This window comes from Triturus cristatus, chromosome 11, assembly GCF_964204655.1.
Source record: "Triturus cristatus chromosome 11, aTriCri1.1, whole genome shotgun sequence".
Taxonomy (NCBI): domain Eukaryota; kingdom Metazoa; phylum Chordata; class Amphibia; order Caudata; family Salamandridae; genus Triturus; species Triturus cristatus.
In genome coordinates this window covers 283,715,526-283,734,426 of record NC_140594.1, presented here as the reverse complement: position 1 = coordinate 283,734,426, position 18,901 = coordinate 283,715,526, and the positions used below count along the sequence as shown (strand labels likewise).

Below are 18,901 nucleotides of genomic sequence, written 5' to 3'. Positions count from 1 at the left end.
GTTTTCGCACCACTAATAGAATGAGTGGGAGAGGCGGAAAAGCGTACGCAAATTTGCCTGACCAGTTCATCCATATCGCATTTCCTTTGGACAATGGTTTTGGGTATCTGGCGGCGAAGCTTGGGCATTTTGTGTTTTCGTGGGTGGCGAAAAGGTCTATCTGCGGATGCCCCCACATTTGAAAGAACGGATGAAGAACCTGTGGGTGAAGTTCCCACTCGTGGATTTGTTGTGTCTGTCTGCTGAGCAGATCTGCCACGGTGTTTTGGACTCCTGGGACATGTTGAGCTAGGAGAAAGATTTTGTGGGGAATTGCCCATCTCCATATGCTCTGTGCTAATTGAGAGAGCTGTGGAGAGTGAGTGCTGCCTTGTCTTTGTATACAATACATGGCCGTCATGTTGTCTGTGCGAATGAGGACTGCCTTGCCTGAAATCTGTGTTTGAAAAGATTTCAGGGCTAGAAAGATTGCTAGTAACTCCAGATGGTTGATATGGAGTAACTTTTGTTGAGACGTCCATGTGCCCTGCACTATGAGGTGTAATAGGTGAGCTCCCCAGCCGGAGAGCGATGCGTCCGTTGTTAGTATTATCTGGGGAACCGGGTCCAGGAACCGTCGACCTTTGGAAAGGTTTGTGGTGTTCCACCACTGCAGAGAGCGATGGGTGCGACCGTCTACCAACACCAGATCTGTCAGTTGACCCTGGGCCTGGTTCCATTGGCGCGCTAAGCACTCTTGGAGTGGACGCATCTGAAGTCTTGCGTGGGGCACTATAAAAATGCAAGAGGCCATCATCCCTATTAGTTGCATGAACACTCGTGCTGGAACGGAGTGTTGAGGTATGAATTTTTGTCGCAAAGCCTGAATGCTTGCAATCCTGGTCTAATTGGAGTAGGCTATTGCTTTTGAGGTGTCTATGGTGGCACAGAGGTATTGTTTTTTGTAGGGATTGTGTTAGCTGGGAGTTTTGGTGGTTCACCGTGAATCCTAGTTGGTGAAGTAGTTGGATTGTGGTGGTGGTGTGGTGTACACATTGATTGCATGAAGTGGCTTTTATCAGCCAATCGTCCAAGTATGGGAAGACGTGAATGTGCTGTCTTCTCAGGTGTGCCGCCACCACCGCTAGGCACTTGGTGAATACCCGTGGTGCTGTTGTGACTCCGAATGGGAGCACTTTGAATTGGTAGTGTTGTCCGTCCACTACGAATCTGAGGTACTTTCTGTGAGCATGGTGTAGTGGAATGTGGAAGTATGCGTCTTTCAAGTCCAGTGTGGTGAGAAAGTCGTTCTGGGAGAGGAGCGGAAGTACCTGCTGAAGCGTTACCATGTGAAAATGGTCTGAGTGTATGTATGTGTTTAGGGGCCGAAGATCTGGAATAGGTCGTAGAGTCTCGTCCCTTTTTGGTATTAGAAAATATAGGCAGTAGACCACCAAATTTTGTTGATTGACAGGAACTTGTTCTATTGCCTGTTTTTGTAGGCGGGAGATTACCTCCTGCTTTTGTAATGTTGAATGTTCTTGTGACATTGAGCGTTGCCTGGGTGGAATGTTTGGGGGGGTTGGTGTTAGTTCCAGGCAGTAGCCTGACCGAATTATTTGGGTCACCCATTTGTCTGAGGTGATGGTCTCCCAGACATGAAGGAAATTTTGGAGTCTGCCCCCGACCGGAGTGAAATGGTCTGGGGGGAGCGGGGGGGGGGGGGAAGTCATTGGGTAGTAGGTGTGGCAGAACGGGCGTTGTTTGTTTTGCCTCTGCCCTTGTTGTTGTTACCCCTGTAGCCGCCTCTTTGGTAACCTTTTGTAAAGGTGGTCCGAGTAGGGGATTTGTACGATGTGGACGCTGTGTCTGAGGAGTAGCCACTGGATGCACTCCGAAAGGAGGAGCGGCGAAAGGAGCGTCTGGGCGGGTGAGACTGTAAGGCCCCCATGGATTTTGCGGTATCCGTGTCCTTTTTCATCTTTTCTAAAGCCTCATCCACCTTTGGCCTGAATAGATGTTCCTGGTCAAAGGGATGGTTAAGGATGGAGGCTTGTACTTCTGGTTTATACCCAGATACCCTTAACCAAGCATGACGACGGAGAAGGACGCTAGTGTTAATGGCCCTGGAGGCTGTGTCTGGTGCATCTAGGGCACAACGTATAGAGGTGTTTGTGATTGTTTTACCCTCTTGAATTAACTCGTTGGCTCTACTTTTATATTTTTCAGGGAGATGGTGCATTATGCTTTCTAATTCGTCATAATGAGCCCTGTCATATCTGGCCAGCAGTGCCTGAGTGTTTGCTATACGCGATATGTTGGCGGCCTGGGATGCTGTGCGTTTGCTTGATGCATCTAGCAGTTTTGACTCCTTGTCAGGTGGTGGTGCATCACCTGACGCTTGTGAGTTTGCCCTTTTACGTGCCGTAGATACCACTAAGGAATCTAGTGGCGCTGGTCCTCTGATGTAAGAGGGATCTGAGGGAGCAGGTTTGTATTTCTTTTCAATACGTGGGTTAAGGACCCTGGCTCTAACTGGGTCTTTTAAAACTTCTGTTGCATGCTTTACCACCCCTTAGAGCATGGGCAGTATGGAGGTGGACCTATGTGAAGTATCGAATGTGTCTAGGAGGAAATCTTCCTCCACAGGGTCATTACGTGATAACGTGCTGACCTTTGCAGAAGATGGTTAAACCCTAATGAATCTTCTGGTGGAGATGGTCTAGAAGGGTAAATATCGTCTTGTGGGACGTTGGGGATATCTGGTATATTGTAATCGTCCCATGGATCTGGGGATCCTGCAGGGGTGGGGTCTTGTGGCACATCCCCTGTATCATCATATGGGTCCCCCTGATCATCATCGTCTGGAGACGGAGTAGGAGAACGATGAGGTGGGGGAGGAGAGGGCGGAGGGGGTGGAGGTGGGGAAGGAGGGGGAGGGGAAGGTATTCTGAGCGGAGAGGTGGCAGAGTTCTTCCTCTTTGGAGGTGGAGGCGGGGCAGGCTTCTCCAAATGTCTCTTCTTAGTAGTGAGTGTCAAATGTCCAGTTTTTGGATCCTTGGTGAGAGTTTTTTGCAAGGGATCCGGTGTAAATAGCTCTGGTGAGGTAATTTGGTACGTCGGCGCCGAAGGCGTCGGGGCCGATGATTTTTTAGGTTTTTCCGTGCCGGTTTGATGTTTAGAACCCGGCTTGGGACCCTCCGGTCTCTTGGTCGGTGCCGAGATGGGCTTCGGCTTGGAAGTGTCGGTGACGGTGGCCTTGTGTGGTTTGGTCGGCACCGAAGATGGCGTCGGTGCCGAAGAGCTGGGTTTCGACCCCGAGGGCTTCGGTGCGGAACTCGGTGTTGAGGTGGTGGCAGGTTTCTTTTTCGGTCGCGAAGTGTGTTTCTCGGCACCGCTGGTAGGCTGGCTCGAGCCCGAGCCGCCGGAAGGCTTACTTGGCTTCTTCACCGGGCCCGAAGGTGGGGTGTGTGAAGCAGTGGCTCTGGTCTTGCCTAGGCCCGGAGGCGAAGGCGTGACCGAAGCCTTTTTGGGTTTTGGCGCGGGTGTGGGAGGGGGTAGATTGGTACTCACGACCCTCTGCGCCGGAGTGATGTCCTCCACATCTGACTCGTCGGCCTCGGAAGCGCTGACGAGGTCCTCTTCGGTGCGATGATGTTCCGGATCGTCGATGTCGTCTCCGAAGATGTCGACTGGAATGGACGTCGAGGAGTGTGCCATGTTCCTTCTGGCTCTTCGGTCCCGAATAGGCTTTTGGATCGGAAAGACTTACAGGCCGGACAGTCTCGAGCCTCGTGTTCAGGGGAGAGGCAAAGGTTGCATACCTCATGTGGGGAAATTTGGACCCACATCGAGGGCACTTTTTAAATGGAGTTCTTTCCATGAGCCGGGACCGGAGCCTGGGTAGGCCCGAAGGCCGCCGTCGACGACTCGAACCGAAGGTTTGTGTCGATGAGAAGGCGCGTTGATTGAAGAGATCGTGATCGAAACAATACAGCGATTGGGGTGAGGATTGCGCGTGGATCGTCGAACTGGAAGCTGTTCGGAACCGGAGCGCGAAGATTACATTCGAGCCCGATGGCGGAAAAAAACAATCTGAGGATGGAGCCGAAGCCCATGCGCAATACCATCCAAAGGAGGAGTCACCGACCTTGTGACTTCCAAAGACTTTCCAAGAGCAAAAACAAACTGCAGACATCCGGGCCCAACACCAGATGGCATCTATGCAAAAGTGTGTAATCTGCAGCTCATATGCCTCGAACACAATGTTAATTTAGATTCACCTGTGTGCACCTAGACAGACCGCATATTAGCTATTGTCTCTGTAACTCTAGATAATTGCACCTAGGCAGCTGAATCAGACCCAAGAGGACATGGGAACTCTACTTCCAAAGAGATATCCAAGCCGGTATTGTTTTTCAAGGTCCACTAGCCAAGAAGTGAAAGAATCCAAAGGTGGTAACAGGCTGTTACCATAATCGTCATAATCGTCAGTTCGATAGGATCAGTCAGAAGCAAACAATGTTTGCATTGTAGACATGGACTCTGGTAGTCACAGGCGGAGTCTCAGGGAAAATAGCTTCTCTCAAGAGTTTATAGAATAGACTTCAAGGTTGAAGGTGCTGGGCCCAGCAGTACCCATGGCTAGACTGATGTCAAAGCTCTCAGAAGCTAGGTAGCCATTGCCCTATTAAGTGGCCTCCAGTCTGGCTTCGGAACAGAGGGTCATACTAACATATTTGCTACCAGAGTCGAGGTCAGTGCTGGGGTCGGAGCTATCACCACAGATTCGACTTTTGGGGTAGGCACCATAATGGCTTCAAGAAGTGCATCAGAGAAGGCCTTTGAGAAAATCTCTAACAGACACTGTTTGAAGGCCTAAACCTAAAGGGATGAACTGACAGTGTGGAAGGAAAAGTCAGAGTGTCTCCAGTAAGTAAGTAAGTAAGTAAAAGTTTGATTTGCATAGTTAATAAAAACACTGCATGCAACTAATAGCTATAGCGATTCTTACACTAATAGCAAGCAACACTCGAATCAAACACATAAAACATATTAATAACATTTAAAAATAGAATGACGGATATTAAATATTTAGCCAGATGAACAACTTACTTGTGAGTCTGTTGATGACCTTATGTGGCATGTTTCTCATTATGCTTGTTATGGGCCAATCCTCATATTGTGCAAAGGAGTGTCTCCAGTAATGGAACCATCTCTAAGGCAGATGTTTCTTCTAAGGCGCACTTCTTGTGTGGGAGCAGGGGCATATCCAGCCTCTGGAAGACGAACATGTCCTACCCTTCATTTAAGCCATAGTAAATTTAGAGTCTCTTTCCCAAATAGATTTTGAGTGCATGAGAGTGTACAGTGAACACAAGTATGCTGCATACCCGCTCCCAAGGCACTAAATGAAGTGTGCAGTTTCACTACAACATTAGGTGAAGACAAGCATAACAGAGTTTGAAGCCCAAAGATTTAGGAGTGCCCATGACCCCCAAAAGAGAGGAAACGATACATCAATGAAGGTGCAAAAAAAGAACTTTTGTCATCAATGGATGGGCACCCTTTATACATGTGAGATGTCACTTTTGACAATGGATTCACAGGACAGTACCTGATGTTGGTTATGGTGTGCTCATGCAACACGTTTCTGAATCCCAGTTTGCAACTGAGGAAGTACAATTAAGGAATCTGAAGCAATTGAGTAGCCACTAGAAATACACTTTTGCAACTAGATGCTCTAATAACAATCAGGAATATTGTCTAGCATGAAACAGCTTCATAATGTGGGACAGAGTAGACCATTTAGGTACCTGAGCATATACGGGAAATACCACTACATTAACCTTCTTCTAAATATTACTTGGATTCTGATCCTGCTGGCACTAACGGCTCCTGCTTGGGAAATCATGAGTAAGGGAGAAGAAAGGCAGCTGCTCTTCTGCTCCTCTAGCTTCTTTGTACAACCACAACCAGTACTAACACCAGAAGTTCTACCACCAACAGAATCACCACCAGTGCAACCACCTTTCCTGCTGGTCTAAATTGTAATCACTGACTGAATCCAAGCGTTCAACTCAGTTAAGGTGAGACACCATCCAGACACTGGTTCATAGTTGATGGGTGTTGTTTTCTGTTACTGCTCTTTCAGCAAGTCTGACTGTACTGTACTGTATTACACAATTTAAAAAAGGGCTTCACAGCACCGACAGTGCCATAAAATCCATAGACTCACAAATTATTCTGTGAGGCATTGAGGGCATGATTGAAATGGTGTGGGAGTCTAGTTTGGTGGGTGTGGTGCCTGAATTTGGAGTTTATGCTGCTATCAAGACTCAGTGAACTGGTAACTGCACTTAAGCATGAAGTGTTGCAGATACATGTAGATATTTAGGCAATGATGAGTGCCAGTGCCCACCATCTTCTTTAGCAGTGTCCTGTATCATGTGGAAATTTCAATGGAAAAATCCAGATTTTCAAGCCTCTTTGACATTGTATGCAAGTGTTAAATATTCTTTATCTTGTAGAAATCATGTTCCGGATCTTGGTCACCTGGACTTAGAAAGGACTGCCACCATTATGAGGCTATGCAAACGAAGGGACAGTTGCAACCTAGAACATTAAGGTCTAGTTTGTTTCTAGGCTTGAAAGAGGTACACTTGGAGCCTCACAGCATGAAAGGTTTCACCACTCAAGGGTATGAAATAGAAAATTTATAGTTACACTTCCTAGGGCATCCGCCACCGTTGGAATGATCACTGTGGATTTTGGGATGACTCTCAACCCATCTCACTTGAGCTTCTAGAGAAATCTTGGCATAGCAGTATGCATATATGAATGAATGAATAAATGAATGAATGAATACAGCATTTGTGAAGAGAGCCGACACTCATATGACAGCATCCTGCCGCTATTGTGGAAGCCGTCTCAAAAATTGTACTTGGAACAACAAGGGAGAGAGCCAGGGGCCCCCACTAGATTAAAGAATAATAGAGCGTCAGGTGTAAAAAAAAAAGCTAAATCTTTAGACTCTTTTTTAAAGCTGGCTTCATTGTCTATAAATTGAAGTAGACCTGGAAGTTGGTTTCAGGCTTTGGTACCTAAAACCATGAAGGACTTCCCACTCGGAATTTAAGTCTGAAACGCAGAAGTTTTAGAAGGTTGGCATTAGAGGATCTCAGCATCCTCTATTCATGTGGTGGCAGAATTGGGCAGAGAGATATTTAGGTCAAGTGGAATTAAAAGCTCTGAACACCAAGACAAGGTATTTGAACAAGACTCTCTTGTGAATTGGTAGCCAAGTGCTTCAGATGCTGACCTCTGTTTGGGGAGTTTAAGCACAAGTCTGGCTGCCGCAAGCTATACCATCTGAAGTTTGTGAAGCAGCTGTTTTGAACTTACTTCATAAAGGCTACTCCAATAGTCAAGTCTGGAAGTTATTAGGGCAAAGGCAACTGTTTTGCTTCCAGCTAGCAGAAGGAAGTCGAAGAATTTTTTTAGAGATCCAATCAGAGAAACACATATAAGCCATTGCATAAGCTTGCAGATAGAAGGAGAGAGCGGTATTGAATTTGACTCCCAGATGTTTGCAAGGGGGTGGACAGTAGGCCACCACTGCATAGGGAGAACAGGTTGGTAATTCCAAACAAGACAATTTTGATCTTATCCGCATTACATTTTAGTTGGTTATATTCCACCCAGCAGATAATATTGGCAAAGCAGTTCTTGAAGGTCTGTTCAGACCCAAAGGATTTCTTATCAAGAGATAGGATCAATTGTGTGTTATCCACATATGATGTGGTAGAAATTCCAAAGGGGGCTATCAAGTATATCAGAGGGACCATATAGACAGTAAATCATGCATGGCTTATCGACGAGCCCTGTGGAACGCGAAAAGCCACTAATCTTTTGTCTGAAGAGAATTGACCCATGGCTACCAGATGTTTCCTATCTGACAGGAAAGATCTGTATCTGGAGTATGACTGTGAGGCGTTGGGTGATGGCTGCTCACAGGATGTTTCTTGTGGGGCACTTGGTGTGGATTTTCTCTTTAGAGGCGATTTCCTTGGTGAATGTATCAAAATCTCTTTTTTATCCATCAGTAACCTAATGGAATTTTCTATAAAACTTAGAGGAGGGTAAAAGTCTCAGAAGGTTAACCTCTCGATGTTTTCACATTGTCTGCCTGTTGGGCTTTGAGTCAAAAGATAACATAAGTCACGGCATGGAATGTCTTCATGTTCAGCGTAAGACTATCCTCTATGACATCAAACATCTTACAGTCAAGCGCTTTGACATAGACACTATTGCTGAATACTCCTCTAGTGTTTTAGGCCTTCTCAATCATGCCTCTCAACATCGATATGGAATGAAAGGAAATTCATGATCAATCATATTCGGCTGTTTCTTAGATCTCGCCCGAGAACACCGTCTAAAAGTCTCAAAAAGCACAAAAGTGGAGGCAGCAGCTTCCCTCAGCTTTTCATTGAAGGAGTAGCCAATTCCGGAGAATGTTCCTTACCTCTCAGACAATCACTACCCAATCTTTCAATGTCTTCCAGGTCATTGTATGGGTCATGGGGCAGTCCTAAACAGGATGTAAAAAACAGGTGGACGCTGTTCTAACATTTTCTTTCTATGAGGGTCACTTTACACTATTATCCGTCAGAGAAAAGAAAAAAATATGTGTCTCACAAAAAATTACTGAGTGTGGGATTGCACCAAAGGTCGTTGAATGGTGTTAAAATTTGAATGAATTAGGAAGATGAAAAAGGAAGAACCCTGTGTTCAGGGATACTAAATATAAAGATGTGAAATATTAACTGGCAATCAGTGACCAAGGCTAATAACGGAGGGATAAAGAGTTCAAACTCAACCTGGGGACTCCAACGCACAGGGCAGTTATTGTCTCAGGGCTAAGTTGTGTTGCCTATCTGCCAAGCTTTTCCTTCTTTGGTTTAAAAAACACAATTTCGAACTTTTGCGGACTACCGTCTCTTATGTTAGTTTAGTAATTCAATAGGCTATTTTATTATGCCTTCTGCTCCGTATAAGTTTAACATAGGTAACAAAGAAAGCACTGTTCTGTAAATCAATTGAGATTCCCTCATAAAGGAGAGGCTAGTGTGAATAGATGATTATCGTGAGTATTACATGATGAAGAACGCAGGTCCTCACTTCAGCCATACTTCAAACAGCATCAGGAAAATATTCATATGTTCAGAAAGTAGATGCAAAGTTTGTTATTCGCACAGGCAATTGTAACAGCTCCTAACAACCTAAATTAAGTATGACAATTTACCCAGCTGAAAGCACCTTAATCCAGGGAGAGGCACATTATATCAAGTTTGCACTGAAGGGGCCGAATCTGACATCCCTACACAAATACATGAAAAGGCTATGGGTTTACACAACAACACTGCTGTCAGGAACATGAAGTTAACATAATTTAGCTATGAGTACAGATAAGAGACTAAGCAACAACATAGTAACAGAAGGGAACCATAGTTGGGAAGTTTGGGACCCATGTCAGAGTTTCAGCATAACCACTGACAAGATCAAGTTTAAAGTGTGTTTTTTTAATGTGGCTATAGAGAAATATAACAATTTCTCAATGGCAAGCGCTGGAAATCTCAAATTGAGAAGCTAGATGTCTAAGTGGCATTTTGCATCTGACTACAGTGCTATATAATTAGGACTTTGTTTCTTCGGAGAGACCTCGTTTCAGGTCTTCGTGATTGGTGCGAGGCAGTGGCAGTTCCTCCTTTAGGGCGGAGGAGCGTCGCCACGGCTGCTGCAAGCGGCGCACAGCAGCAAATGTAAATTAATAAAATAGTTATTACTATTTTATTATAAAGTGCTGTGTGTGCGCTGTTCTAGCTCCAGTGTGAGCCAGGGTGGGGATGACTCCTGATGAGTGACAACAGGCATGACTAAAGTGGAAAGTGTGGAGTGAGCAAGTCAGATTGGCCAGCTGTCTTGCGATGGGCGCTTTAAATGCACACTTCAGACCACACCAATCTGAGCGGTTCTAAACAACCTAGTCTGAAAAGGAGCATAGGGTTAGCTGCTTCCTGAAAGCAGCATGAGAGCAGCTCCAGGATTGGTTAGGCTTGTTGGCTTTTCCAAACAAAGTAAATTTTTCAGGCTCTTGGCAGACAGCAGTATCTGTAATTTGTCCACTGACCTGCCTCTGTGAGTCTTGGTGGTTGTCTCCTTTTTCTTATGGAGTGTAGTGGAGACGGAGCTCCAGGTACACACATTGCTATGTTAGCATAAGCGTCTTAGAATTAAAACGCCATCTTGCCACTTTTGCTGCTTTTGCACACGACACGGCAGGTAGCTGTTATTATAAGAAAAACTGCTTGCTTGCTTTTTCTTCACATGAGAACGGTCTGTGGTTCACATCCCTAGACGTGCACCGCGACCTTGGTCTGAACACTGTGTGCAGAAGCCATCAGGGCCAAATAACAATGTATGCTTTTGAATTCAGGTTGATCGGCCCACGCTTTAGCCATAACACGCACACAGCTGCAAATATCTGAAACTCGAGTGCCTTTAATATTGCAGTTTGCATGCATGATACAGACACTTTGGAGAAGATTTTTTCCAGACACAGAGCAGAGCTGATCCTGTGATGTGATTCACCTAAGCTGATCTTTACGGTATGGGGTTCCCCATTCAAACCTAGAGACCTTCTATCAGTTCAATAATACTAGCTTTCTTATGAAGGGAGGGTGACTATAATCTACTATCATTTATAACATGATTTCTCCCTTCATTTTATATGGTATTGTAACAATGCTGATGGTTTTATTTTTAATCATTTGTCTGCTTATGTTAGCCAAAGTACTGCATCTTAGGGTACGTAGTTAAAAATAAACATTTTAAACTTTACTGTGTCTCTGATAACTCTTGTTGTGGACTGATATGAGAATAATAACGAAAAGGTGTTTCTGATTCCCACCATTTCTGAGAGTACTCTAAGTCGCTTGTTCTGGGTTGTCTAATCATTGGTAGCTTCGAGATGATACGGAGAACTAATGAGACACTGATGCTAGTCGGCTAGGGGTTGTGGGTACTGAGGTGAGTTTTTGGTACAGCGCAATTCACTGAGAATCCCTGCAACAGGAGAAACTTGGAAATTGAAGCATATCCGTTCCTGTGTCTGACACTCACAACATAATTTTGTTGGTGAGAGCATGTGGGCGTCGGTGCCGCTACTACATCTCAAGGATAACATTCCATGCGTGCAGCACTTGGGCTCTTGGCTGACTGTAGTATCTATGTTTTTCCGGGATCGCATTCGCTGCCACTACATCTGGGCATAAAAGCACTAGTGTTCATGCCGCAATGAACATTGAGCTCTGGAACCGAGACCGAAGGCACTGCGGCTAAAAGTAAGAGGTATGTGTTCACTTACATGCAAACACAGCTGAAATCTTAGCAATTGTACTCTGATTGGCAGTCTGGCTGCTGCTGGGAAATCTCATTGGCAATCTAATCAACCAGTTAATTGTCTGCCATATACTTAATTGGTGCATGTCTGCCACTTTCACGGATTGACAGTGTCACTATTTGAGACACTGTTGACACTCTAATTGCTACACGTTTTGCTTGCTCAATAATTAGCCTTTGCATTACAGTCTTATGTATTTGGCTAGTATCATATATATCAGCAATTGCCCTCTGATAACACTCCCACTAATTGGATCATTGCCGTTATTTTCATTCATTTCCCCATTGATGGCCTGGTCACTAACTGGCCTATTCCTTACAGTTTCACAAATGTTCCTTAAATTGGCAGTCTCACTAACAGGTCTCTGATGGTAATTTGACCTATAAGCCTATTGTCAGTGTAACTAATCAGCACCAACATGAAGCAGAGTCCATTTTCTAAAACACACGGAAGCAGTGTGGATGCAAACGCTGCTCTGAGCCAATGATCTGATCTTCGCAAGCAGACACAACTCACCGGAAATAACCGAATGGTGGATCTTACTGGATTGAGTTCTGGGCACAGCAAAACAATAGGAAAGTTACTTCATTGGAAATGCTGACTTTAACTGTGAACTTCATTAGAAAGACAGATGGTGCCCAGAACATGCTCAGATTAGAGCTAGCTCTGAGTGTTACACCTGACCTGGCCAAACACTGCAAATCACCCCCATAGTACTGTCGCCTTAACATTTACATCCCATCACTTTTAAATATCACTAGCAAACACTGGTGTGAGGAAAACAAAGGAAATAGCGGTTGAAACCCCTCTATCCTTTATTTATAAGACACAATGAAATAAATCACATGTTGTAATACCTGCCCACCCACTTGCTGCACTTACTGATTACAGCTACCCAGCACTGCTAAACTAGGTCTCAATCATGCCAAATAGCTGAAGATCCACCCACTTCTCAGAAGACCATAGTACCTTTAAAATGACCCCTTCCACTGGTCTTTCATCCTTAAAAACATTTTCCATATCGGATAGTCACCTTCTCATGGCTGCAACCGCAGAGATTGTATTATGGATGCGAGTTACGGTAAGCATGTTAGCAATTGAAGCCACTCCACGCCCTTCTTCTGAGATCTAAAGAAAAAAACAGAGGCAACATTTTTCTATTTAATACTATGATATTTATTCATTATTTTTAAAGCAAAGCCTTACCAAGTCAAATTGTAACACTGTTATTGCAAGCATTCACTCCTTCAGCTGTCTGAAAAGATATCATTCAAATGACAACTGAGAGTTTCCAACCAACCACAGTAGCAAGCATTTCAAAGCTAATAGGACCAACTTTTTATCATTGATAACAAGCACATGTCACACACACATTCACATCACCCTCACACTCATGCTGTCAAATATACAATGGTATTACACACCCAAACTAGGATGCAGTGGTGGTAGTGGTGAGAAAGGTGGTAGCAGTGATGATGGTGGTCTTGATATTGTTGGTGGGGATAATGATGGCTGTGAAAGCAGTGGTGATGGTAGTGGGGACCGTGCTGTTTAAGTGGTGGTGGTAACATTGCCTTAACAAAACAGAAGCAGGCAAAAAAAATATGAATTACACTCACTTTCACAAAAAGTGTAGAGAAAAAAAAAAACAATCTAGTGTAGAGAAAAAAAAGTGTTCTTTACTAAGCCCAGCATCTGCTAAAAAGCACAATAGGCATTAAGAATGTTGCTTTGTTTGTTGATGTCAGCTGAGGTTTTGAGATCTAATGTGACATTCACCAGATGGTCTCTTTAAAATCCAACACTATAGTGCATATATGAAGACAAGACCTTTTTTAACAAAAACGGACTAAGGCTTGGAATCAAACAAGGTAAAATGATGCACCCTGACACATAACTGAAGAAGAAGAATACAAAAACTGACATCTTTATTTTACAAGTTAATAGGGCCCTATTTATACTTTGTCAGGCGGTCCACTGTCCACTGGGGCAGCGGAGGTCTTTTCACCACAGCCCTGGTTGGACTATTGGACACTCTATTAAGAGAGTTCTCCGCTGGACATGCTGAGATCACTGGGATACTAATAAAATAAAAAAAGAAAATGTCACCCACCATTCAAGACTGCCACATATCCCATTAGTACAATGAACACTATTAGCAAGCAACAAAGTAAGCTTAGGTGAGGCGTACCATCAAAAAACAAATGGTGCACACGAAGGTGCAACACATTCAAAGTTAATAATAACTGTGTTAACAAAGACTCATATTCTAACAAATAAACAGTTGCATAATAAAATTCTTTGGAAAACCTTTAAATACAAACATCGTTATTAACTTTATTGGCTCTACTTTTACTTATGACAACACTTTTACATTCATTGTTTAGACTTATTCTATATTACATACTGTGATTTTGATTTTTTCTTAACTTATTTGTACCAGGTATATTTCACTTGTATCACTTTTTAATTTTTTTTATTATGCTTGTTCCTTGTCTAATGTGTATATGATATACTATTTTGTACTTTATGACTATAATATACTTGTCTATTTATCTACTATAAGCATATTCAGTATGTTACAAACTTTGTTTTTATGTAAAATGTTTAATAAATAATTATAACATTAAATACGAACATATAATACGTTTCACGGTGACGATGTCTAGTTTTAGGGAGGTGTTACCTTTCATTTACAGCTCACATTACAAGTATTTTACGGATGCATCATAATGATGTGTTTTACCAACTACACCGTCAACTCTCCTTGTAAGGATGGATATTATATACTACTGGTAAAACGTTTGCTGCTACAGTGAACTTTTTTTTATATCTATGCTTCCTCCAAAAAGAGGAAGGTGTCTGTAATTGTTATTTTTTACATTGAAAATGGAATAAAGTTCCTCTTTTTGCAGGAAGCATAGATGTAAAAAAAAAACAAAAAAAAAGTTCATTTTTTGGTTGTTGTTTATTTTACATTGAAAATGCAATAAAGTTGGTGAATGAGAGGCAAGATGGCGGCCCCTTAGGAGGCTGGTAACGGCAATAGTGTTCCATGGCTGTGTAAATGAGCGAAATCCCATATGAATAAGGGAGAAATTACTTACTGACGGAGAAGTCCCCCCATGAAGAGATTGCGCCGTTGCCGCTGCGGAGACTGGGCCGACTGGGTCAGTTTTGGATTAAGGATATGAAGGTGAGCTATCCTGAGGTACCCGTTCCAGACTGAACACTGACTGCTTGTGACCCGCGGGAAGATGGGTCCGAAAGCGGCTGCAGGATCCGCCGCTTCTAAACTGTTGGTGAGCCGAAAGCTGCGGGGAGAGGGCATCGTGGCGCATGACTCTACGGAACAGGTTGCGGGATGCATGCAACCCTCTCGGACTCCCAGTGCGGAGCCCCCGGCGGTGAAGAGAGAAAGAGGCGGAGCAGCTGGGAAACTCCGTCCGGCGGGTCCCTTGGTGGTTGAGCTCCTGCAACGCTCGAAGAAGACAGGAGCTGTAGTTGGAGAGAGGGCAGGACAAACTCAGGAGGAGAGCCAGAAGGAGATCCGGGACATTTCAAGAGGTACAGTGAACGCTTTGGATACTGGTAGGCAACAGAGTGGTGGATACCCTCCCTTCCATGCAAGGTGTGGGGGGGAATGGGGAGCATGCCTCTGCTGCCGAGGATGGGGAAATTAGTGAAACCGTGGAAATTGAGGAGACACCACTAGCCCCTCTGGAGTCACCAGTGGGTATAGCAGAGCAGTCAGAGACAGGCTCTAAAGAGGTAAATGATTGTTTGGAGATACAACAAAGTGAAAACATTTCTGCTCATAAAACCATTGCCAGCACCTGGGGAAGCGATTCGAATTTGGTAGTGGACCTGGTAGCAAGAGAAACAGATAAAGAGCCCAAGTGGCTGTTTTTTCTCAGTTTTAGAGGGGGCTGATTGGTCGGAAGAAGGGTTTAGCACAACATCGGATGCAAGTAATCTTGATACCGATCCTGAAGATAGTGACGAAGCACATCCTCTAACAGCAAAAAAAAAATAATCAGCGGTTAAGTACACAAAGACGGGAAAAAAAGGATCTAAAGTGGGACCACTCATCCTCAACTCAGCTTTCCAGCTCCTTGTCCGGGATAACCCCCACAGAGCCTAATTTGGTTCCCCCACTCTGGAGGTAATACACCAGGCTATTCTATCACACAGGGAAGAAATACGTCAGGACAGCCGAAGGCGCAGGCTGCGATGCGAAAAATACAAAGGGTTGTCAGGAAGCTCTCCAAATCCAGTGTTAATATTGGGGAAAGGGTGACCGATCTGGAGGCCAGAATAATATCTACGGAAGCAGAGGCTATAGACGCTGTAACCCAGGTGGAAGCCCAAGGCTCCCAAATTAAAGATATACAATGGAAATTGGAAGAGTTTGAAAACAGACAGAGGAGAAATAACCTTAGGGTGTTAGGGATCCCGGAAGGGGTGGAAGGTTCCGATGTCAGGACATATATAATCAGGCTATTTAAATCTTCATTTCCCGAGTTATCATATTGGAACTGGGCAGCAGAAGTCCAGAGAGCACAACGCACCCCGTTTAAACCAATGATTCAAGCAAGAGAGAGAGCGAAACCGCGTGCGATCCTGGTTTACTTTGGAAATTTTCTCCTCCGCCAGGCACTTTCAGACCAGGCTTGACCCGATTCTAAGAGAAATAGTGGGGAGGTATCGTTTTTCGTGCATCCGGATTTCTGCCTAGCCACGGTAGAGAGTAGGTGGAGGTTAAGACAGCTTATAAAACCCTTCCAGGAGAAGAATATCCAGGTCTACTTGATAAATCCGGCACAGCTCAAATTGATTCATGATGGGAAGACTAGTTACTTCACATCAGAAATAAAAGCAAAGGAATATTTGGACTCTAGGGACAAATAAAGTTATGAGTGAGGGGGAAAAAAAGGGGGGGGGGGGAGAGGTGATTCAGGACACCATGTTTCTACTATATCTAAAGTAATATAAGCTCAGTTCCTGTAATGTAAGATGCTCTCTCTTCAAACGTAGTAATAACGACGTTTTAAAAAAAAAAAAAGGGGGGGGGAGATTTGAAGGAAAAAAAATATAGGAAAAAAGTTTAAGGAAAAAGGAAGGAGCATAACGAAGAAAAAAAAAAGGGGGGGCGGAGAAGGGGAAATTCCATGAATGTGTAGAATGAGACCTATGAATTAATAGGATTATTTTGGGGTAATGTAATTCATGACACTATTGGATTAGGATCAGCCATGACACTAAAGCTGCAAAACATCCTATGCACAGACCAAGGTCTGAGCGCCTCATATGGGTGGTGGGGGGTCATGTAAGAGGGGAGGGAGGAGTGGGGTCAGAGGACTGGGTAGGAGGGGGTGGGGGGAGAGGGTCACGGGGAGGAAAGGAATACCTGGTATTTTATAGAAAGAAGATTGAAGGTTCTGCAAATAAAACAGTTGATTATTGAGAGTAGTAATGGATGGTGTAACCTTATAAAGGAGAATGGGAAAGATTAAGATATGCACTATTAATGTAGGTGAGTTAAATGATTGGAGGAAGAGACAACGGTTGGGGGAATTCCTAAGGTCTAACTACTTTGATTTGGTCTGTTTACAGGAGACCCATTTACGGTGGGCAAAAAGAAATGTATTGAATATAAAAGGATATGATTTATTGGCTTGTTCTTCCCAAACTTCTACCGTTGGGGGAGTAGCAATATTGGGTAAGGTGGCTTTGGGCAGCGTGAAACGTAAAATAATAGACTCCCTAGGGAGATGGGTGGTGGTGGAGCTTGGTATTGGAATTACTCTGTGTACAATATATGGATCAAATCAAGACGATCCTGAAATTTTTGACCACCTTGAAGTTGAGTTGACGACATGGTCTAGCCCAACGATTTTATGTGGAGATTTTAATATAGCCGCTGACCTGGTCAATAATAATGTGTATGCGGGACGAAAACCCTAATCACCAGCCATGCGTTGGCAGACGTCTTGGGGTACAATGAACCAAACAAGGCAGGTTTAACATATTTCTCATGCCCGCACAAAAAATATACAAAGTTGGATTATTTTCTGACATCTGCAACAATATTAAAGAATGCAAGGATTGAGCAATTGCCAAAAGCAATATTGGATCATAATCCACTAGTATTACATTTAGAAATCGAATCCGCAAATAAGAACTATTCAAAATGGACATTTAATAGGAAGGTACTGGTCAACATGAATTATGTGGATCATATGAAGAAGTGGGCCCAAGACTTTTTTGATATGAACCGTTATAGCACCTCCAGGAATATAGTCTGGGACACATTCAAAGCTGCCCTTTAGAGGAGAAACAATCCGCATTATTGCTAGGTCATGGAAAGAGGTTCAGATGGAAAATGACAGATTGTTAAGAGAATTAATGAAAGCGGAGGAACAACATACGGAAGCCATTGTTCAGGGAAAAGAGGTGCTAGAGGCACAGCATAGGATTCTGAATATCAAATCTGAACTATTTAAATGGTTAGCTCAAAAAGCTGCAGATGATTATCAAACTCATAGGGGTAAGTTTAATGAGACGGGAGAACAGGCTGGCAAACTGTTAGGACTCCGAATTAGACAGGAAAGCACCAGAAATATAATCACAGAGATTCGGGAGGAGGATCAGGTATATACGGAGCCTAAAGACATACTTAAGATATTCAAGGAATATTATCAAAAGCTATATAAAGAAGAAACCCCCACGGAAGTCTCTAACCTGGAGGCTGTGGGATTAGGCTCCTAGTTAGATAGTCAATCAAAAGAAGTATTAGAGGAAGTTTTCTCGATAGAGAAAATAAACAAAGCTCTTCAAGAATTGTCATCGGGAAAGGCAGCTGGCCCAGACAGTATCCCTTTGGAGGCAGATAGATGTATACACAACGTGATTGCCCCTATTATGCTGGATCTATTTAATGGTATCTTACATACTGGCAAGATTCTGGAAGGAAACCAATATAGTAGTGTTTCATAAAAATGGGAAACCAAAGAATAACCCAGCATCTTATCGTCCAATATCCCTCATTAATGCAGACACTAAAATATACTCAAAAGTGCTGGCAAAGAGGATGGGAAGGATCATAGGTGGTTTGGTCTTCCGTGGCAGCATGGGTTTATCCCAGGGCGTGGAACAACTGATCATATAAGACGGACCATCACACTTTTTGATGTACAGGCGGCAACGGGGAGCCGAATGGCCATGATCCTTCTCGACGCAGAGAAAGCCTTCGACCGAGTAATGTGGCCATACTTGTGGGGGATATTGGAACAAAAGGGGTTTGGGCCAAGAATATTTAAGGCCATCAAGGCAATATACTCGAACCCAAAGGCCAGAATACAATTAGGGGGGCAGCTCTGATAATATTGTTATTTCTAGAGGGACAAGACAGGGCTGTCCCTGTTCACCAATATTGTTCGCCCTATATATTGACCCGTT

General features: G+C 43.9%; 1 protein-coding gene across 1 annotated transcript in view; it reads right to left on the bottom strand.

The window, feature by feature from the left end:
* The window catches only part of LOC146784046 (acyl-CoA dehydrogenase family member 11-like), a 502,630-nt gene that overhangs the window by 229,566 nt on the left and 254,163 nt on the right, over nucleotides 1–18,901 (bottom strand). Inside the window, exon 8 of the mRNA XM_085635447.1 lies at nucleotides 12,474–12,568. Coding sequence (XP_085491573.1) covers nucleotides 12,474–12,568 — 95 coding nt within the window. The remainder of the gene's footprint in view (nucleotides 1–12,473; nucleotides 12,569–18,901) is intronic.